Source organism: Podarcis gaigeae (genome assembly GCF_964106915.1).
Source record: "Podarcis gaigeae genome assembly, chromosome: 2".
NCBI lineage: Eukaryota > Metazoa > Chordata > Lepidosauria > Squamata > Lacertidae > Podarcis > Podarcis gaigeae.
In genome coordinates, this window is record NC_139679.1 from 121974725 (window position 1) to 121989784 (window position 15060).

Below are 15060 nucleotides of genomic sequence, written 5' to 3' on the forward strand. Positions count from 1 at the left end.
TTGCCCTCCACAACTGGTCTCCTGTTGCCATCATTATTAACTTTCAGGAGACATTTGAAAACATTCATGTTTACCCAAGCATTTGATGGCTGAAGAATACTGTTGTAAGCTGCTTTAGGATTGTAATAATAATAATAATAATAATAATAATAATTCTGCCTTTTTCCCTGACAGGGACTCAATGAGAGATACAGATAAAACAGAAACAGCTAAAAACATAGGAGAAAAAAATAATAATTATAAAACAATTAAACATTAATGGAATTAAAACAATATTACATATATAAAAGGTAAAGGTACCCCTGACCATTAGGCCCAGTCGTGACCGACTCTGGGGTTGCGGCGCTCATCTCGCTTTACTGGCCGAGGGAGCCAGCATACAGCTTCTGGGTCATGTGGCCAGCATGACTAAGCAGCTTCTGGCGAACCAGAGCAGCACACGGAAACGCCGTTTACCTTCCCACCGGAGTGGTACCTATTTATATACTTGCACTTGGATGTGCTTTTGAACTGCTAGGTTGGCAGGAGCAGGGACTGAGCAATGGGAGCTCACCCCGTCGCGGGGATTCGAACCGCCAACCTTCTGATCGGCAAGTCCTAGGCTCTGTGGTTTAACCCACAGCGCCACCCGCGTCCCTCATTACCTACATAAAACATTCATAAAACATATGGATAATTACAATTAAAAAACGCAAGTCCAGCCCTTTCGTTAAAAACAGTGTTGGTATCAGGAAGTCTTCAATAGTTGCCTGGGAATATTTTAAGACAGCTGATGCTAAATATCTCCATAAATGGCTTGAGGAGAAGAAAAGGCTACAGAGAGAGAGAGAGAGAGAGAGAGAGAGAGAGAGAGAGAGAGAGAGAAATGGGCAGGATGACAAGATGGACATTTTCGTTCTAGGGGAAGTGAACTTCACAGTCAGTGCCAAGGCCCAGCCCTGTGGGAATGCAATAGAGGTGGCGAATATCCAAGAACAGCAGGACACTGTGATCAAATCTGTTTTAGTGGAGGTAGGAGAGCTGCTTTAATCTTGGTGATGGTGGGGGCTTGCATGCATGTAATTGCACGTATTTATGCTGGGAAATCGACACCTTAAAGATGGCAAAGTCGTGCCTCAAGAGGTTACCCTCCGTGTCTTCCAAGAGCACACATGGGCTGCCTCGGGAGATTTCCCTGGAGGTTTTTAAGCAGAGGCTGGATGGCCATCTGCCATGGATGCTTTAGCTGAGATTCTGGCTTGCTGGGGGTTGGACTAGATGGGCCTCAGAGTCCCTTCCAACTCTACAACTCTGTGATTGTATAATCATACAGCCAGCGTGATGTAGTGGTTAAGAGCGGTAGACTCGTAATCTGGTGAACCGGGTTCGCGTTTCTGCTCCTCCACATGCAGCTGCTGGGTGACCTTGGGCTAGTCACACTTCTCTGAAGTCTCTCAGCCCCACTCACCTCACAGAATGTTTCTTGTGGGGGAGGAAGGGAAAGGAGAATGTGAGCCGCTTTGAGACTCCTGAAGGGGAGTGATAAAGCGGGATATCAAATCCAAACTCCTCCTCCTCCTCCTCTTCTTCTTCTTCAGCAATGATGGTTGCAACCTCCTTTTGATGCTTAAGGCAGTACAGTGTTCAACTAAAGAGTTGCACAGGTGCAATGGGAAAGTCATTAGTGCAATGAGATTCTCCCTCCCCCCTCTTCTCCTCCACCCCCAAATCTGTTCTGGGGGGATTTAGCAGGCACACTGGGAGAGGAGAGGGGAAGAATATTATATCGCACAAAGAGAAATCCTTGTGCAGATGGATCGTTGAAAATAACCCTTAAATTGAACAGATTATACGCAACTAACTCCTAATTAGAGAAGACCTATTGCAGTTAATGAACACAGGTTTGGTCATGTCCTGGCCACATTCACACCATACATTTAAAGTGCTACAATGCCACTTTAAACAGCTCCAAATAATTTCTGTAGCTGGTAGGCTGAGATAATGCTCAGACCCCTATTCTCCTTGCAGAGCTACAATTCCCATTGTGGTTTAATAATCAATTCATTTTCCTAGGAGAGTCTGGGAATTGTGGCTTTGTAAGGGGAGTAGTCTTTGTCCATGGAGTTTTCTTGGCAGGGATACTGGAGTGGCTTGCCGGTTCCTGCTCCAGCTGGATCACGTTTGGTCAAAACTCTCCACTATGACCTGTCCATCTTGGGTGACCCTGCACGGCATAGCTCATAGCTTCTCTGAGTAATTCAAGCCCCTTCGCCACGGCAAGGTAGTGATCCATGAAGCAGCATATTAAAAAGCAGAGACATCACCTTGCCAACAAAGGTCTGTATAGTTAAAGCCATGGTTTCCCCAGTAGTAATGTATGGAAGTGAGAGCTGGACCATAAAGAAGGCTGATCGCCGAAGAATTGATGCTTTTGAATTATGGTGCTGGAGGAGACTCTTGAGAGTCCCATGGACTGCAAGAAGATCAAACACATCCATTCTTAAGGAAACCAGCCCTGGGTGCTCACTGGAAGGACAGATCGTGAAGCTGAGGCTCCAATACTTTGGGCACCTCATGAGAAGAGAAGACTCCCTGGAACCTGATGCTGGGAAAGATGGAGGGCACAAGGAGAAGGGGACGACAGAGGATGAGATGGTTGGACAGTGTTCTTGAAGCGACAAACATGAGTCTGACCAAGCTGCGTGAGGCAGTGGAAGACAGGGGTGCCTGGCGTGCTCTGGACCATGGGGTTACGAAGAGTCGGACATGACTAAACGACTAAACAACAACAACAACAAGGGGAGTAGAGTGCTCACTGGAAGGACAGATCCTGAAGCTGAGACTCCAATACTTTGGCCACCTCATGAGAAGAGAAGACTCCCTGGAAAAGACCCTGATGTTGGGAAAGATGGAGGGCACAAGGAGAAGGGGACGGCAGAGGACGAGATGGTTGGATAGTGTTCTCAAAGCTACCAGCATGAGTTTGACCAAATTGTGGGAGGCAGTGGAAGACAGGAGTGCCTGGCGTGCTCTGGTCCATGGGGTTACGAAGAGGCGGACACGACTAAACAACAACAAGGGGAGTAGAACTCCTCACAACTGAGAGCCAGTGTGGTGTAGTGGTTAAGAGCAGTAGTCTCCTAATCTGGGGAACCGGGTTCGCGTCTCCGCTCCTCCACCTGCAGCTGCTGGGTGACCTTGGGCCAGTCACACTTCTGTGAAGTCTCTCAGCCCCACTCACCTCACAGAGTGTTTGTTGTGGGGGAGGAAGGGAAAGGAGAATGTTAGCCGCTTTGAGACTCCTGAAGGGGAGAGAAAGGTGGGATATCAAATCCAAACTCTTCTTCAACAGAGTCCCTAACAACCTATAGTTCCTGGTATCCTTTGGGTGAAGCCATGACTCTTTAAAGGTTCATGATGTATGGTGTAGATGGGGCCTGTCCCCTACCCCCCTCACACAATGCATTCATTTATTTTTCAAATTTAGATCTTATTTCCTTCTCAAGGTAGGCATTAACTATTTTCGTTATCTCCTCAGAGTCTCTCGTTCTAACCTTTCCCCTTTCCCATTCTGTCTCCACAAAGCCTGAAGGGATTGAGAAAGACGTGGTCTTCAGCAGCCTCTTGTGTCCAGCTGGTAAGTACTTGGTGGTAGGGCCTTCTGCAGAAAGCTCACACTCTTGGTGAGATGACAATGGCGAAGCTAATCTACAACTTGTTGCAGATATTAATACTGTGACTCCTTTTGGAAGAAATCATTGTCCAGGCCCATAAGAACATTTTTAATTTTTACTTTCCGAAATCTTCAGAAACAGAACATAAGCATAAAAAATAGAACCCAAATATCCATACAATGTCTTGTGCTGTCCAGCACAGGTTCTGCATCTTACAAAATATACAATAATTCAAACAGACCTAAAAGCAGAGGTCTTTCTCTTCCCACAGCATCCATTTTTTGCCTGGAGCTGTTTTTCTCTCAGTCAGAGAGGGATTTTTATACATCCTTACTTCACAAAGCCTTGAGAGAAAAGACACAAAGGCAACTCCCTTCAAAATGGAGGTTTGCAGTCCAATACCTTCATCACATGATCTAAGGTTACAACACTCACATGTTAGCTACCAGAGAACAACAATCAGTTAGTTAATTATCTACTCAGCAAGAGCTCAGAGTGCTCTCCTTGGCTTTAATAGAGCCCTATAGAAAATCTCCATGTTAAACCTTCAGCAATATACATTTAGCCATTTTTCATTTCTGTGTCAATTAAACCAGTTATACTTCACACGGCCTCCTATCCCGATCAGCTGGATACTTCATTGAAGAGGAAGGAGCTGGAGCATCTGTAAGGGGCATTTCCTGGTCTTTCAGAAGCTGCCCATGAGATTGATGGGCAAAGGCATGATCAAAACTCTCTCTTTCTCTCCTGCTTGCAGAAAAGTCACAATCATCAGCACCTATAACTTTAGCGCTGCCGGCCAATGTGGTGGAGGGCTCAGCCAGGGCTTCAGTCTGTGCACTGGGTAAGTGGGGCAACCTTGGAGGGGCCCATGCTAGGGCTCTGGTTACTCTTGTAACCCCCCCCCCCCAAAAAAAAAACCAGGCCCGAGGACTGAGCATGCTCAAAGGTTGTGTAACACTGAGGGTGCCTCTATACTAGTTTCTGGTGGGGTTCAAACACTTACCTTCAAATTTAGGTTGTGGCGATTTAGGTTCCAGAAATTTAGGTGATTGGTAGGTCTCTTGTGCAGCAAACCTAAAGATCAGACTTATTTGCGATAAATAAAAGTGAAGCACTGGAAAGCACGGGATGACAACTGCTTTGATGCAGCATTATCTAACCTCCCCAAAAACAAATCAGAACAAATGCTTGTTCAATGGCCAAGATCACCTAACCTCCCTGAAATCAAATCAACACCAACATGTTCAATGAAGAGACAGACTGGAGGCACCCTGAGTGTCTGTTAGGGTGGGTAGGCGGGTGGGAGAAATGGGGGGGGGAGTGGTGGATGGTAAATGGAGTGGAGTGTCTTGAAAAGGGGCTTGCTGGAAGCCTGGATGAGAACTCTCTGCACAATTCCACTTGCCAGTCAATAATAATAATAATAATAATAATAATAATAATAATAATAATAATTTATTATTTGTACCCCGCCCATTTGGCTGGGTTTCACCAGCCACTCCGGGTGGCTTCCAACAAAGATTAAAAATACATTAAAATGTCACACATTAAAAACTTCCCTGAGCAGGTCTGCCTTCAGATGTCTTCTAAATGTCAGGTAGTTGTTTATCTTTCTGATGGGAGGGCGTTCCACAGGGCGGGTGTCACTACCGAGAAGGCCCTCTGCCTGGTTCCCTGTAGCTTTGCTTCTTGCAGTGAGGGAACCACCAGAAGGCCCTTGGTGCTGGACCTCAGCGTCCAGGCAGAACGATGGGGGTGGAGACACTCCTTCAGGTAGACTGGGCTGAGGCCGTTTAGGGCTTTAAAGGTCAACACCAACACTTTGAATTGTGCTCGGAAACGTAGCTTTCTCCCCAATTCCAAACGGTGCCTGGATCTTCTGTCTCCTCTCCTTGCACGCCCAAGCACCCCCCTGCCCTATGGACTGCCTGAGTACAATGAATAACGAGACACGACAGTCAAATCATGGCACAATTTTATCAACTACAGGTGTAAGAGGTTTGGTATAGGCACCCACTTCTGACCAGCCTGCCGGAAGGACTTAAATTTGGGATGAACCATAAGTGAGGGATGTGTATCTGAAGAAGTGTGCATGCACACGAAAGCTCATACCAAGAACTGACTTAGTTGGTCTTTAAGGTGCTACTGGAAGGATTTTTTTTTGTTTTGACATAAGTGAGGGAGTTCCTGACCTACATCGAGGAATAACCCTACCCCCCTGGGTTGTACCTGGGGAGTGCTGTGGCCCTAGTCCCCTTCTGGACGTCAAGACAGAAGCATCTCTCCTAGATCCCTTTAATGGGATAACTGCTTTTTCAGAGGGGCAGGCAGAGGCTACAACCTCCAATCTGACCAAGACTTTGCCTACCCAATGCCTAAAATGCCACTCAAGCAAATGCTCACCAAAGCTCCAAAATGTGGCCTGATCTTTTTTTCCCTCTCCCCCCTCTCTTTCTCTCCCTCACCTCCCCTTCTCGTACCGCATCCCAGGAGACATCATGGGAACAGCCATAGAGAACCTCCACCAGCTTCTCCAGCTGCCCTACGGCTGTGGGGAACAGAACATGGCCCGCTTTGTCCCCAACATCTACATTCTGCAGTACCTGAATAACACAGGGCAGCTGACGGAAGAAGTCAAGTCCAAGGCCATCGGATACTTAGTGGCTGGTGAGAAAGACTCGTAGCTCTACGGGAAGAATTCTACTCTTGTTGTCTTCCTTGGAGCTTTGGGGTGGGCAGGGAATGAAGTATCTGGCAGCTTCTGTCACTTTCTCATTTTCCCAATCTAAAACTCAGTTCTCTATATTTTGCAACAATTTGCACTCTCTCGCTCTCGCTCATCCTTAAAAATTTGTCAGCCTTTTCATGTGAATGTCTCTAAATCAGCCTTTCTCAACCTGTGGGTCCCCAGATGTTGTTGAACTACAACTCCCATCACCCCTAGCTAGCAAGGCCAGAGCTCAGGGATGATGGGAGTTGTAGTCCAACAACATCTGGGGACCCACAGGTTGAGAACCGCTGCTCTAAATAATATACCTATAGGCAGTTTTGACTACTGTGTGCATTTTTTTGCAAGCAATTTCCCTGAATACAATGCATTTTTTGTATGATGTTTTCAATAATAGCTTATTTTTATGCTTGCGCTCTCTCTCTCTCTCTCTCTCCTTTCCCTGGCAGGACTCAAGGCAGCATTTTTATAATTAATTATATGATTAACAATTATATAGTAATTCTAGGAATCAAAATATAATGCATTTCTGCAAACATTGATTGGTGAACTGCATTCCAAAATTCAGATAAGTGCTAACTTTGAAGGGTTATTCATTCATTTATTTGAAGGGTTATTCTCCCAGCTTTGGCAGCAGATAAGCAGAACAAAGGGAAAGGAGTCTTTTTACCAGTTAGAACTTTACTGATCACAGCGAGAGAACAAAAAATCCATTTCTTAGGAATGAAGGTGCTCCCAATTAAGGTTTCCACCCACTTCCTCCTTAGTCACCCATGTCACTACCGCGTCTTGTAACCTGATCCCGCAACCACTGTGCTTTCTGTGCTGCCACCTTATCTGCTCTTCTTGACCTTGGGCTGAGCGGATGAATGCTTTCCAGTGACAGTGAGTCTGTTAACTCCCTCCCTCCTGATTCTTCTCCTACTAGCTCTTCCCCAGCCAGTACTTCCCAGCTTCTGCCTTCTGAAGTATGCCCCTCTGCAAACCACTGTTCCAAATCTATGCAGCCCTCCTCAGCACGGTCCCTGACAGTTATTCATTTATTTTTATATCCCACCTTTCCTCAAAGGAGCTCAAGGTGGTGTACTTCCTCTTTCCTGCTTTACCCTCCCAATAACCTTGCGAGGCAGGTGACTTAAAGAAAATGCAATCCGTTGTGAAAATGTAGAGTACTGAGGATAATAAGACTGGAAGAAGAAAAAAGAAAAAAACCAAAACTAACAGCACCCATCCATTTTCAACTACAGCATTAGTTGTTTCATGTCAATTTTTTTTAAAAAAATAATATTTATTAAAAGTTTAAAGATTACAGAAAGAAGAAAAAAGAAAAAAATTAAACAAAACAAATCAATACAATACAATACACAAAAACAAAAAAACAATACATCCAAAACAAAAATAAAAGCAAAAACAGTTGAAAACACATCCAATTTTTCCATTTCTTTGTCTTTCATTTACTTGTTTCATCGACCTCCTCACACCTCCCTTTTTTGTATTCTAGTTATTAATTATTTCAGCAAATCCATTCCATCTTTCTCTGTTTTCTGTCAGATAGTTATCTTAATTTATTTTAACCTTATCTTACCATTAATACCATAAAACGTATTTGTATTTAACTCCTTATATCATTTCTACTAAAGCCATGTAATTTCATTCCATTTTTCTAACACTCATTAATTTTACAATATTTCTATAAATAACTTTTAAACTTTTTTTCCAATCTTCTTCCCCCGTCTCTTCTCCCTGGTCTCGGATTAGTTGTTTCATTTCTAGGGGCCAGATTCATCACGGGGGCTGTGGATTCAGGGCTTCATTTGAAGTCAAATAAGCGTAAAGGGGAGTGAAAATGAAAACCATGAAACTTGACCTTTCAAACAGTGCGCAAGACCTTTATTAAGCAATATGTTGCCTTGCCACTTCCTTCCCAACGAGACACCTCCGTTGAAGTTAGGGTGAGATGCAAAGGTATTCCGACAGATGAAATTGAAATTTCGCCTTCCATTTTAGGCTACCAGCAGCAGTTGAACTACAAGCACTCTGATGGCTCCTTCAGCACCTTTGGACAAAATAACTGGGAGCCAGGAAACACCTGGTAAGATTGACAGTGCCAGAGTCATAATTTCAGCGATGTGTGTGTGTGTGTGGTGAGATTTGGCAGGATGTCTGAAAAGTTGCAGTAGTGAGGTAGGAAAGCTGTGGAAGGGGGAATTACATCCGGCAACTTTGGGTTTCAGATAGTACATGGGTAGACAAGTGTAAAAAGCCCTGGACACAAATATTCATGGCCCTCTAGTGGTTCATTTACCAGAGCTACAGTCATAACTTGTGTTGCATCCGCTTCATGTTGCATCTTTTCGGGTTATGAACGTGTCAAACCCAGAACTGTTTGCTTCCGGGTTTGCTGTCTGCTCACGCGCAGAAGCGACGCTCTAGTTGTGGACTTTTGGGGGTGCAAACAGCACCCCAGAACAGATCAAGTCTGCAACTAGAGGTACCGCTGTAATGTATTTTGAGTTAACTCTGGAAGTGTGCATTCGATTCTGATCAAAGAGCGCAATATACCACATTTTTCGCTCCATAAGACGCACCTGTCCATAAGACACACTTAGTTTTTAGAGGAGGAAAACAAGAAAAAAAAATATTCTGAACGAAACAGTGGGTGTGTGATTTTTGTGGTTCATGCTGTGGCCACAGACATGTGATTTGATGGTGAATTTGGGATGACCCAATGCAAAAATCCTGAGGATCCATGTGGATCTGTGCTTTGTAACCACATTTTTGCGCCATTGCAGCCCCATGCAACAGTGGGTGAGTGATTTTTTTGGTGCAGGCTGTAGCCATGGACATGCTGTGCAATCTGATGGTGAATTTGGGGTCACCCAATGCAAAAATCCTATGGATCCATGGGCTTTTACCTCCCCCCTCCTAGGCAGCACCCTTTATCGCTAGCCTCCCTTATCTCTCTCTCAATCCCTTACCGATCAGCTGTTTCCTTTCAACACTCCCTTCCCTCTTGTTTGCCTTAGTGTCTTTTCCTTAGCTGGAGCAGTTTTTTGCTCCTCCTTTTCTTCTAATTTCTCTCCTCATTGCTTTAGTCTTCCTGTCTCCTCTCCTTGCCTGTTTGCTGTCTTTACCTCCCCCCTCCCAGGCAGCCTCCTTTATTGCTAGCGACTCTTATCTCCCTCCCTGATCGCTTGCTGATCAGCGGCTTTCTTTCAACACCCAATTTCCTCTTTCAAAGCATTATCTGCTTTTTGCCCCTGGGCAATTCAGCTCCAGGGATCACACATTCGCTCCATAAGACGCATAGACATTTCCCCTTACTTTTTGTTGGGAATTTTATCTCACCAGCTGCTCAGTAACTAGCACTATGGTTGTTTTTTATCATGTGAGTGTCTGAGAGCATGAGACAGGAAGTCTCAGTGCTGTTGGAGGGTTGTTCAAGTTAGTTTCACTTCTGATTGTGACATTTGTCTGTACTGCTGCTGAGAGAGAGCAGACATGCTGGTGGATTCTCTGCATATATGGACGGGAAATAAAGTAGTTTATAGCTACTTGTTAAGGGTGGTTGCTCGAGAGCAATCAGGCAAGATGCCTCACTGGTTTGTTCTAAAGCTTTATTATTGGTGCTAAAAACCTTTACAATGCAGAGCGCCTCTATTCCATGTCTTGCTCATTCACTGGCAGAATCTGAGAGTGGGCGGTCCTTAAATCTTCCCCGGCAGAGCAGTCTCTTGACCCCTAGTCTACGCCTCCCCGCTCTGCGCGAAAGCCTACTGCGCAAGGAAGGCTTGCGTAACGGGGGACCTCCCTCCTCCCCGCTTTGCCCAGGCAAGGTGTCCTGGCATGGCCTTGCATCCTCCGATCCTTGCATCTCCTCCTCACTAGAGGCGTGGCTGCCTTCCTCTGCTGAGGAAGTGCTGCTTCCCACGATCTTTGGGGGCTCTCTGTAATCCACCCTTTCCCCTCTCGTCCCCGAGCCGATGGCAGTTCCCTGACACTACTGATTGTCTCTTTCTTCTGCAATGAGATGCCAGAAGACGAGTGTGCTCCTCTCAGGAGGGAAGGGTCACTTATCACTGGTCTCTCTGGACTGAGGAAGACCACCAGAGAGACGCCCTGGTGTCTTGGGAAGCTGGTGGCCTTCCTGGGCGTTTTCCCAACACTTTTTAGGAAGAAAAAAGTGTGTCTTATGGAGCGAAAAATACGGTATACCAGGAGACTTAGTTTGGTCAGGCAGAGCTCCTGAGAAGGGTGACCAAGAGGATAAAGCAATCCAGAAACCAACCCTTATGAGGAACACTTGAGGAAGTTTGGTATGTTTAGCCTGGAAAAAAGAGACTGAGAGAAGATAGGATAGCCATCTTCAAATATCTCAAGGGCTGTCACATGGAAGATGGAGCAAGCTCGTTTTATTGTGCTCTGGAGGGTAGGACTCCAACCAAGGGCTTCAAGTCCCAAGAAACACTGACTAAACACTAGGTGAAACTTTGGTAGGAGCTGTTGGGCAGTGGAATAGACTCCCTCTAAATGTGGTGGGCGCTCATTCATAGGCGGTTTTAAAGCAGAGGTTAGATGGCTACCTGCCAGGGATGTTTTAATTGAGATTGCTGCATTGCAGGGGGTTGGAATAGAGGACCCTCAGGGGTCCCTTCCAACTCTATGCTTCTTGAAAGCGGTATGCATCTACATTGGCTCCCAGTATGTTTCTGAGCACAATTCAAAGTGTTGGTGCTGATCTTCAAAGCCCTAAACGGCATCGGCCCAGTATACCTGAAGGAGCGTCTCCACCCCATCGTTCAGCCCGGAGTCTGAGGTCCAGCTCCGAGGGCCTTCTGGCCGTTCCCTCACTGCGAGAAGTGAGGTTACAGGGAACCAGGCAGAGGGCCTTCTCGGTGGTGGCGCCCGCCCTGTGGAACGCCCTCCCACCAGATGTCAAAGAGATGAACAACTACCAGACATTTAAAAGACATCTGAAGGCAGCCCTGTTTAGGAAAGCTTTTAATGTTTAACAGACCACTGTACAGTGGATGCTCGGGTTGCAAACGTGAGCTGTGCGGAATGCACGTTCGCAACCCACAGCGTTCGCAACCTGCGTCTGCGTGTCTGCTCACACACGGGTTGCGATTACACACCTGGAGCACTGTGTCCAGTTCTGGGCACCACAGTTCAAGAAGGACACTGACAAACTGGAACGTGTCCAGAGGAGGGCAACCAAAATGGTCAAAGGCCTGGAAACAATGCCCTATGAGGAACGGCTAAGGGAGCTGAGCATGTTTAGCCTGGAGAAGAGGAGGTTAAGGGGTGATATGATAGCCATGTTCAAATATATAAAAGGATGTCACATAGAGGAGGGAGAAAGGTTGTTTTCTGCTGCTCCGGAGAAGCGGACACGGAGCAATGGATCCAAACTACAAGAAAGAAGATTCCACCTAAACATTAGGAAGAACTTCCTGACAGTAAGAGCTGTTTGACAGTGGAATTTGCTGCCAAGGAGTGTGGTGGAGTCTCCTTCTTTGGAGGTCTTTAAGCAGAGGCTTGACAACCATATGTCAGGAGTGCTCTGATGGTGTTTCCTGCTTGGCAGGGGGTTGGACTCGATGGCCCTTGTGGTCTCTTCCAACTCTATGATTCTATGATTCAGCACATGCACGATTGCCGAAACCCGGAAGTAACCCGTTCCATTACTTCCTGAAGCATCTGTAACCCGAGGTATGACTGTATTTTAATACTTTGTTGGAAACTGCCCAGAGTGGCTGGGAAAACCCAGCCAGATGGGTGGGGTATAAATAATAAATTGTTGTTTTGTTGTTGTTGTATAATCAAGAACAAAAAAGCATACTGCAGTTTGTTTGCTTTGATCGACTCTGCTCTGGGCTCACTTTCAGGCTGACAGCATTTACACTTGTATCCTTTGCCCGGACCAAGTCCATCATCTTCGTGGAAGAGAAGCACATCAATGGTGCTCAGGCCTTTCTGGCTTCCAGGCAGAAAGAGAACGGCTGCTTCCATAGCACCGGGACCCTCCTCAACAACGCCCTGAAGGTACAGAGGGTTGGAGGGAGACTATGGTGAAACATCAGCACAATCATAATGCAAAACTTCTCAGCTTGTTTGGGTTAGCCTATGGGACTTGGGGTTAAGTTGGAGAAACTTGTTCTGTTTTGCTGAGTTTTACTTCCATTTTTGGTCCTGAGCCCTCAGGGTGGGAATTGCTCTAGATATTGCTGGAGCGACAATCTTGCAACTTAGCATTCCAACAGTTCTGGTGCAGCTTAGCTGCTGCCACAGCAAATAATAATAATAATAATAATAATAATAATAATAATAATATCAGTGCCCAGGGCAAGACACTGTGCCTTCTGAGGAAAGTGGGCTATTCCTCTTTTCCCCGCTTCTTCTCACAAGCGTATCTTTTAAAAAGCCTTTCTCAGTATCAACCACCTCTGGCCCTGAGATTTGCAGTTGAGGCCTTCAATTACCAGGAGGTGTTCAGAGGGTGCTGACCCATGGCAGGGCCTTTTCAGTGGTGGTACCCTGTTTATGGAATTTATTTCATAAAATGTATATCCTGCTTGCTGTTGCTGGGAACCGTCTTGTCTTGGGAGACAATGGAAGAATGCGACTTCACAATGGGGTGAAGTCAAAATGCTGGATTGTAAGAAAGAAAGAAAGAAAAACATTTCAAAGTGGTTTACAAAAAGAATGGTTTGTGCCTTCCTTCCTCTTTACTGAGTTCCATGAGCGGTTGGAAAATGTCCCTGTTTATTCTTGCGTTTGATGGCTGAATGACACTGTTCCTGGCAACTCCTTCTTTCTTTCTTTCTTTCTTTCTTTCTTTCTTTCTTTCTTTCTTTCATGTTTTTACCATACTGGGCTCCTTTAGGAGGAAGGGTAGGATATAAAATTCAGCAATCAATAATGAATAATATTTGGAGAGCAGTAGACTGATCTCGCCGAAAAAAACGATGCTTTTGAATTATGGGGCTGGAGGAGACTCTTGAGAGTCCCATGGACTGCAAGAAGATCAAACCTATCCATTCTGAAGGAACTCAGCCCTGAGTGCTCACTGGACGGACAGATCCTGAAGCTGAGGCTCCAATACTTTGGCCACCTCATGAGAAGAGAAAAGACCATGAAAAGAGAAAAGACTCCCTGGAAAAGACCCGGATGTTGGGAAAGATGGAGAGCACAAGGAGAAGGGGACGACAGAGGACGAGATGGTTGGACAGTGTTCTCGAAGCTACCAGCATGAGTTTGATCAAACTGCGGGAGGCAGTGGAAGACAGGAGTGCCTGGCGTGCTCTGGTCCAGGGGGTCACGAAGAGTCGGACACGACTAAACGACTAAACAACAACAACAACAGATTGATCTTGGGGTGGGGGGAGTTCCCTGGAGATGGCAAAGGGCTTTCCTGTACCGCATGGGGGCTGAGCAATTCCCATCTTTTTTCTTACAGGGCGGGGTTGATGATGAGGTCACTCTGTCTGCCTATATCACCATCGCCTTCCTGGAGATTCCTCTGCCTGTCACTGTAAGTAGCCATCTTTCCCCTTCTGCAAGTCATCCGGGACAACCATTCAGGATGGGTAGAGGGTATTATAGCTATGAAGCTAACTTCCCATGAAGCTAAACACTCTAGCAAAGAACCAATAACCAATCAAGCTCCTTTTGGGCCAAAGTCTTGAATCCATTTAGCCTAATTCAGAAAAGATTTTTCCTAATTAGTTGATGGACTCTGCTTTTAAATGTTACCTTTTAAAAAAAAGATAGATTAGATAGATAGATAGATAGATATAGATAGATAGATGTAGATGTTGCTGTTAACCTATTTGGGATTTTAAAAAACAATATATTGTCATACTTTGGATCCTGAATGCCGTGCCACTTGAACATTTTGGGTACCGATCGCCGCAAACCTGGAAGTGAGTGTTCCGGTTTGTGTCCAACGCGGCTTCCAAGGCTTCCGGTTGTTTGCACTCAGCTCCTGCAGCTAATCAGAATCTGCGCCTTGGTTGTCCAACGTTTTCAGAAGTCAAATGGAGTTCCAGAATCGGATTCCGTTTGACAACCAAGGTACAACTATATATATTTAAAAACAAACAGGATGCTGGGCAAGATGGGCTCTGCCCTGGTCCAGCATGCTCTTACGAGCCCTTTTGAGAGGGATGTTACTGAAACTGAGCCCAATTCCCTATTCGAGCTCCTTGGCGTGCTGAGAGTACAAGTATATATGGCTTGTGAATTTGGCCAGAAAAGTAGATTTCCCCCTGTTCCAGTCACACAGAGAGAGATGCTTCTAGAGGAGCATCTCCACCCCCATCGTTCTGCCCGGACACTGAGGTCCAGCTCCGAGGGCCTTCTGGTGGTTCCCTCCCTGTGAGAAGCAAAGTTACAGGCAACCAGGCAGAGGGCCTTCTTAGTAGTGGTGCCTGCCCTGTGGAATGCCCTCCCATCAGATGTCAAGGAGATAAACAACTCTCTGACTTTTAGAAGACATCTGAAGGCAGCACTGTTTAGGGAAGTTTTTAATGCTTGATGTTTTACCGTGTTTTTAATATTCTGCTGGGAGCCGCACAGAGTGGCTGGGGAAACCCAGCCAGATGGGTGGGGTATAAATAATAAATGATGATGATGATGATGAAAGTAATAAAGTGGCTTATTATATACACCTTG

At 45.8% G+C, this 15060-nt stretch overlaps 1 protein-coding gene across 1 annotated transcript in view; it reads left to right on the forward strand.

Annotated features, from left to right (window-relative positions):
- LOC310836726 (alpha-2-macroglobulin-like) overlaps window positions 1-15060 on the forward strand; it is a 62213-nt gene that overhangs the window by 36075 nt on the left and 11078 nt on the right. The window contains exons 21-27 of the mRNA XM_083722482.1: window positions 902-1011; window positions 3565-3616; window positions 4411-4497; window positions 6147-6323; window positions 8392-8476; window positions 12273-12429; window positions 13844-13918. Coding sequence (XP_083578608.1) covers window positions 902-1011; window positions 3565-3616; window positions 4411-4497; window positions 6147-6323; window positions 8392-8476; window positions 12273-12429; window positions 13844-13918 — 743 coding nt within the window. The remainder of the gene's footprint in view (window positions 1-901; window positions 1012-3564; window positions 3617-4410; window positions 4498-6146; window positions 6324-8391; window positions 8477-12272; window positions 12430-13843; window positions 13919-15060) is intronic.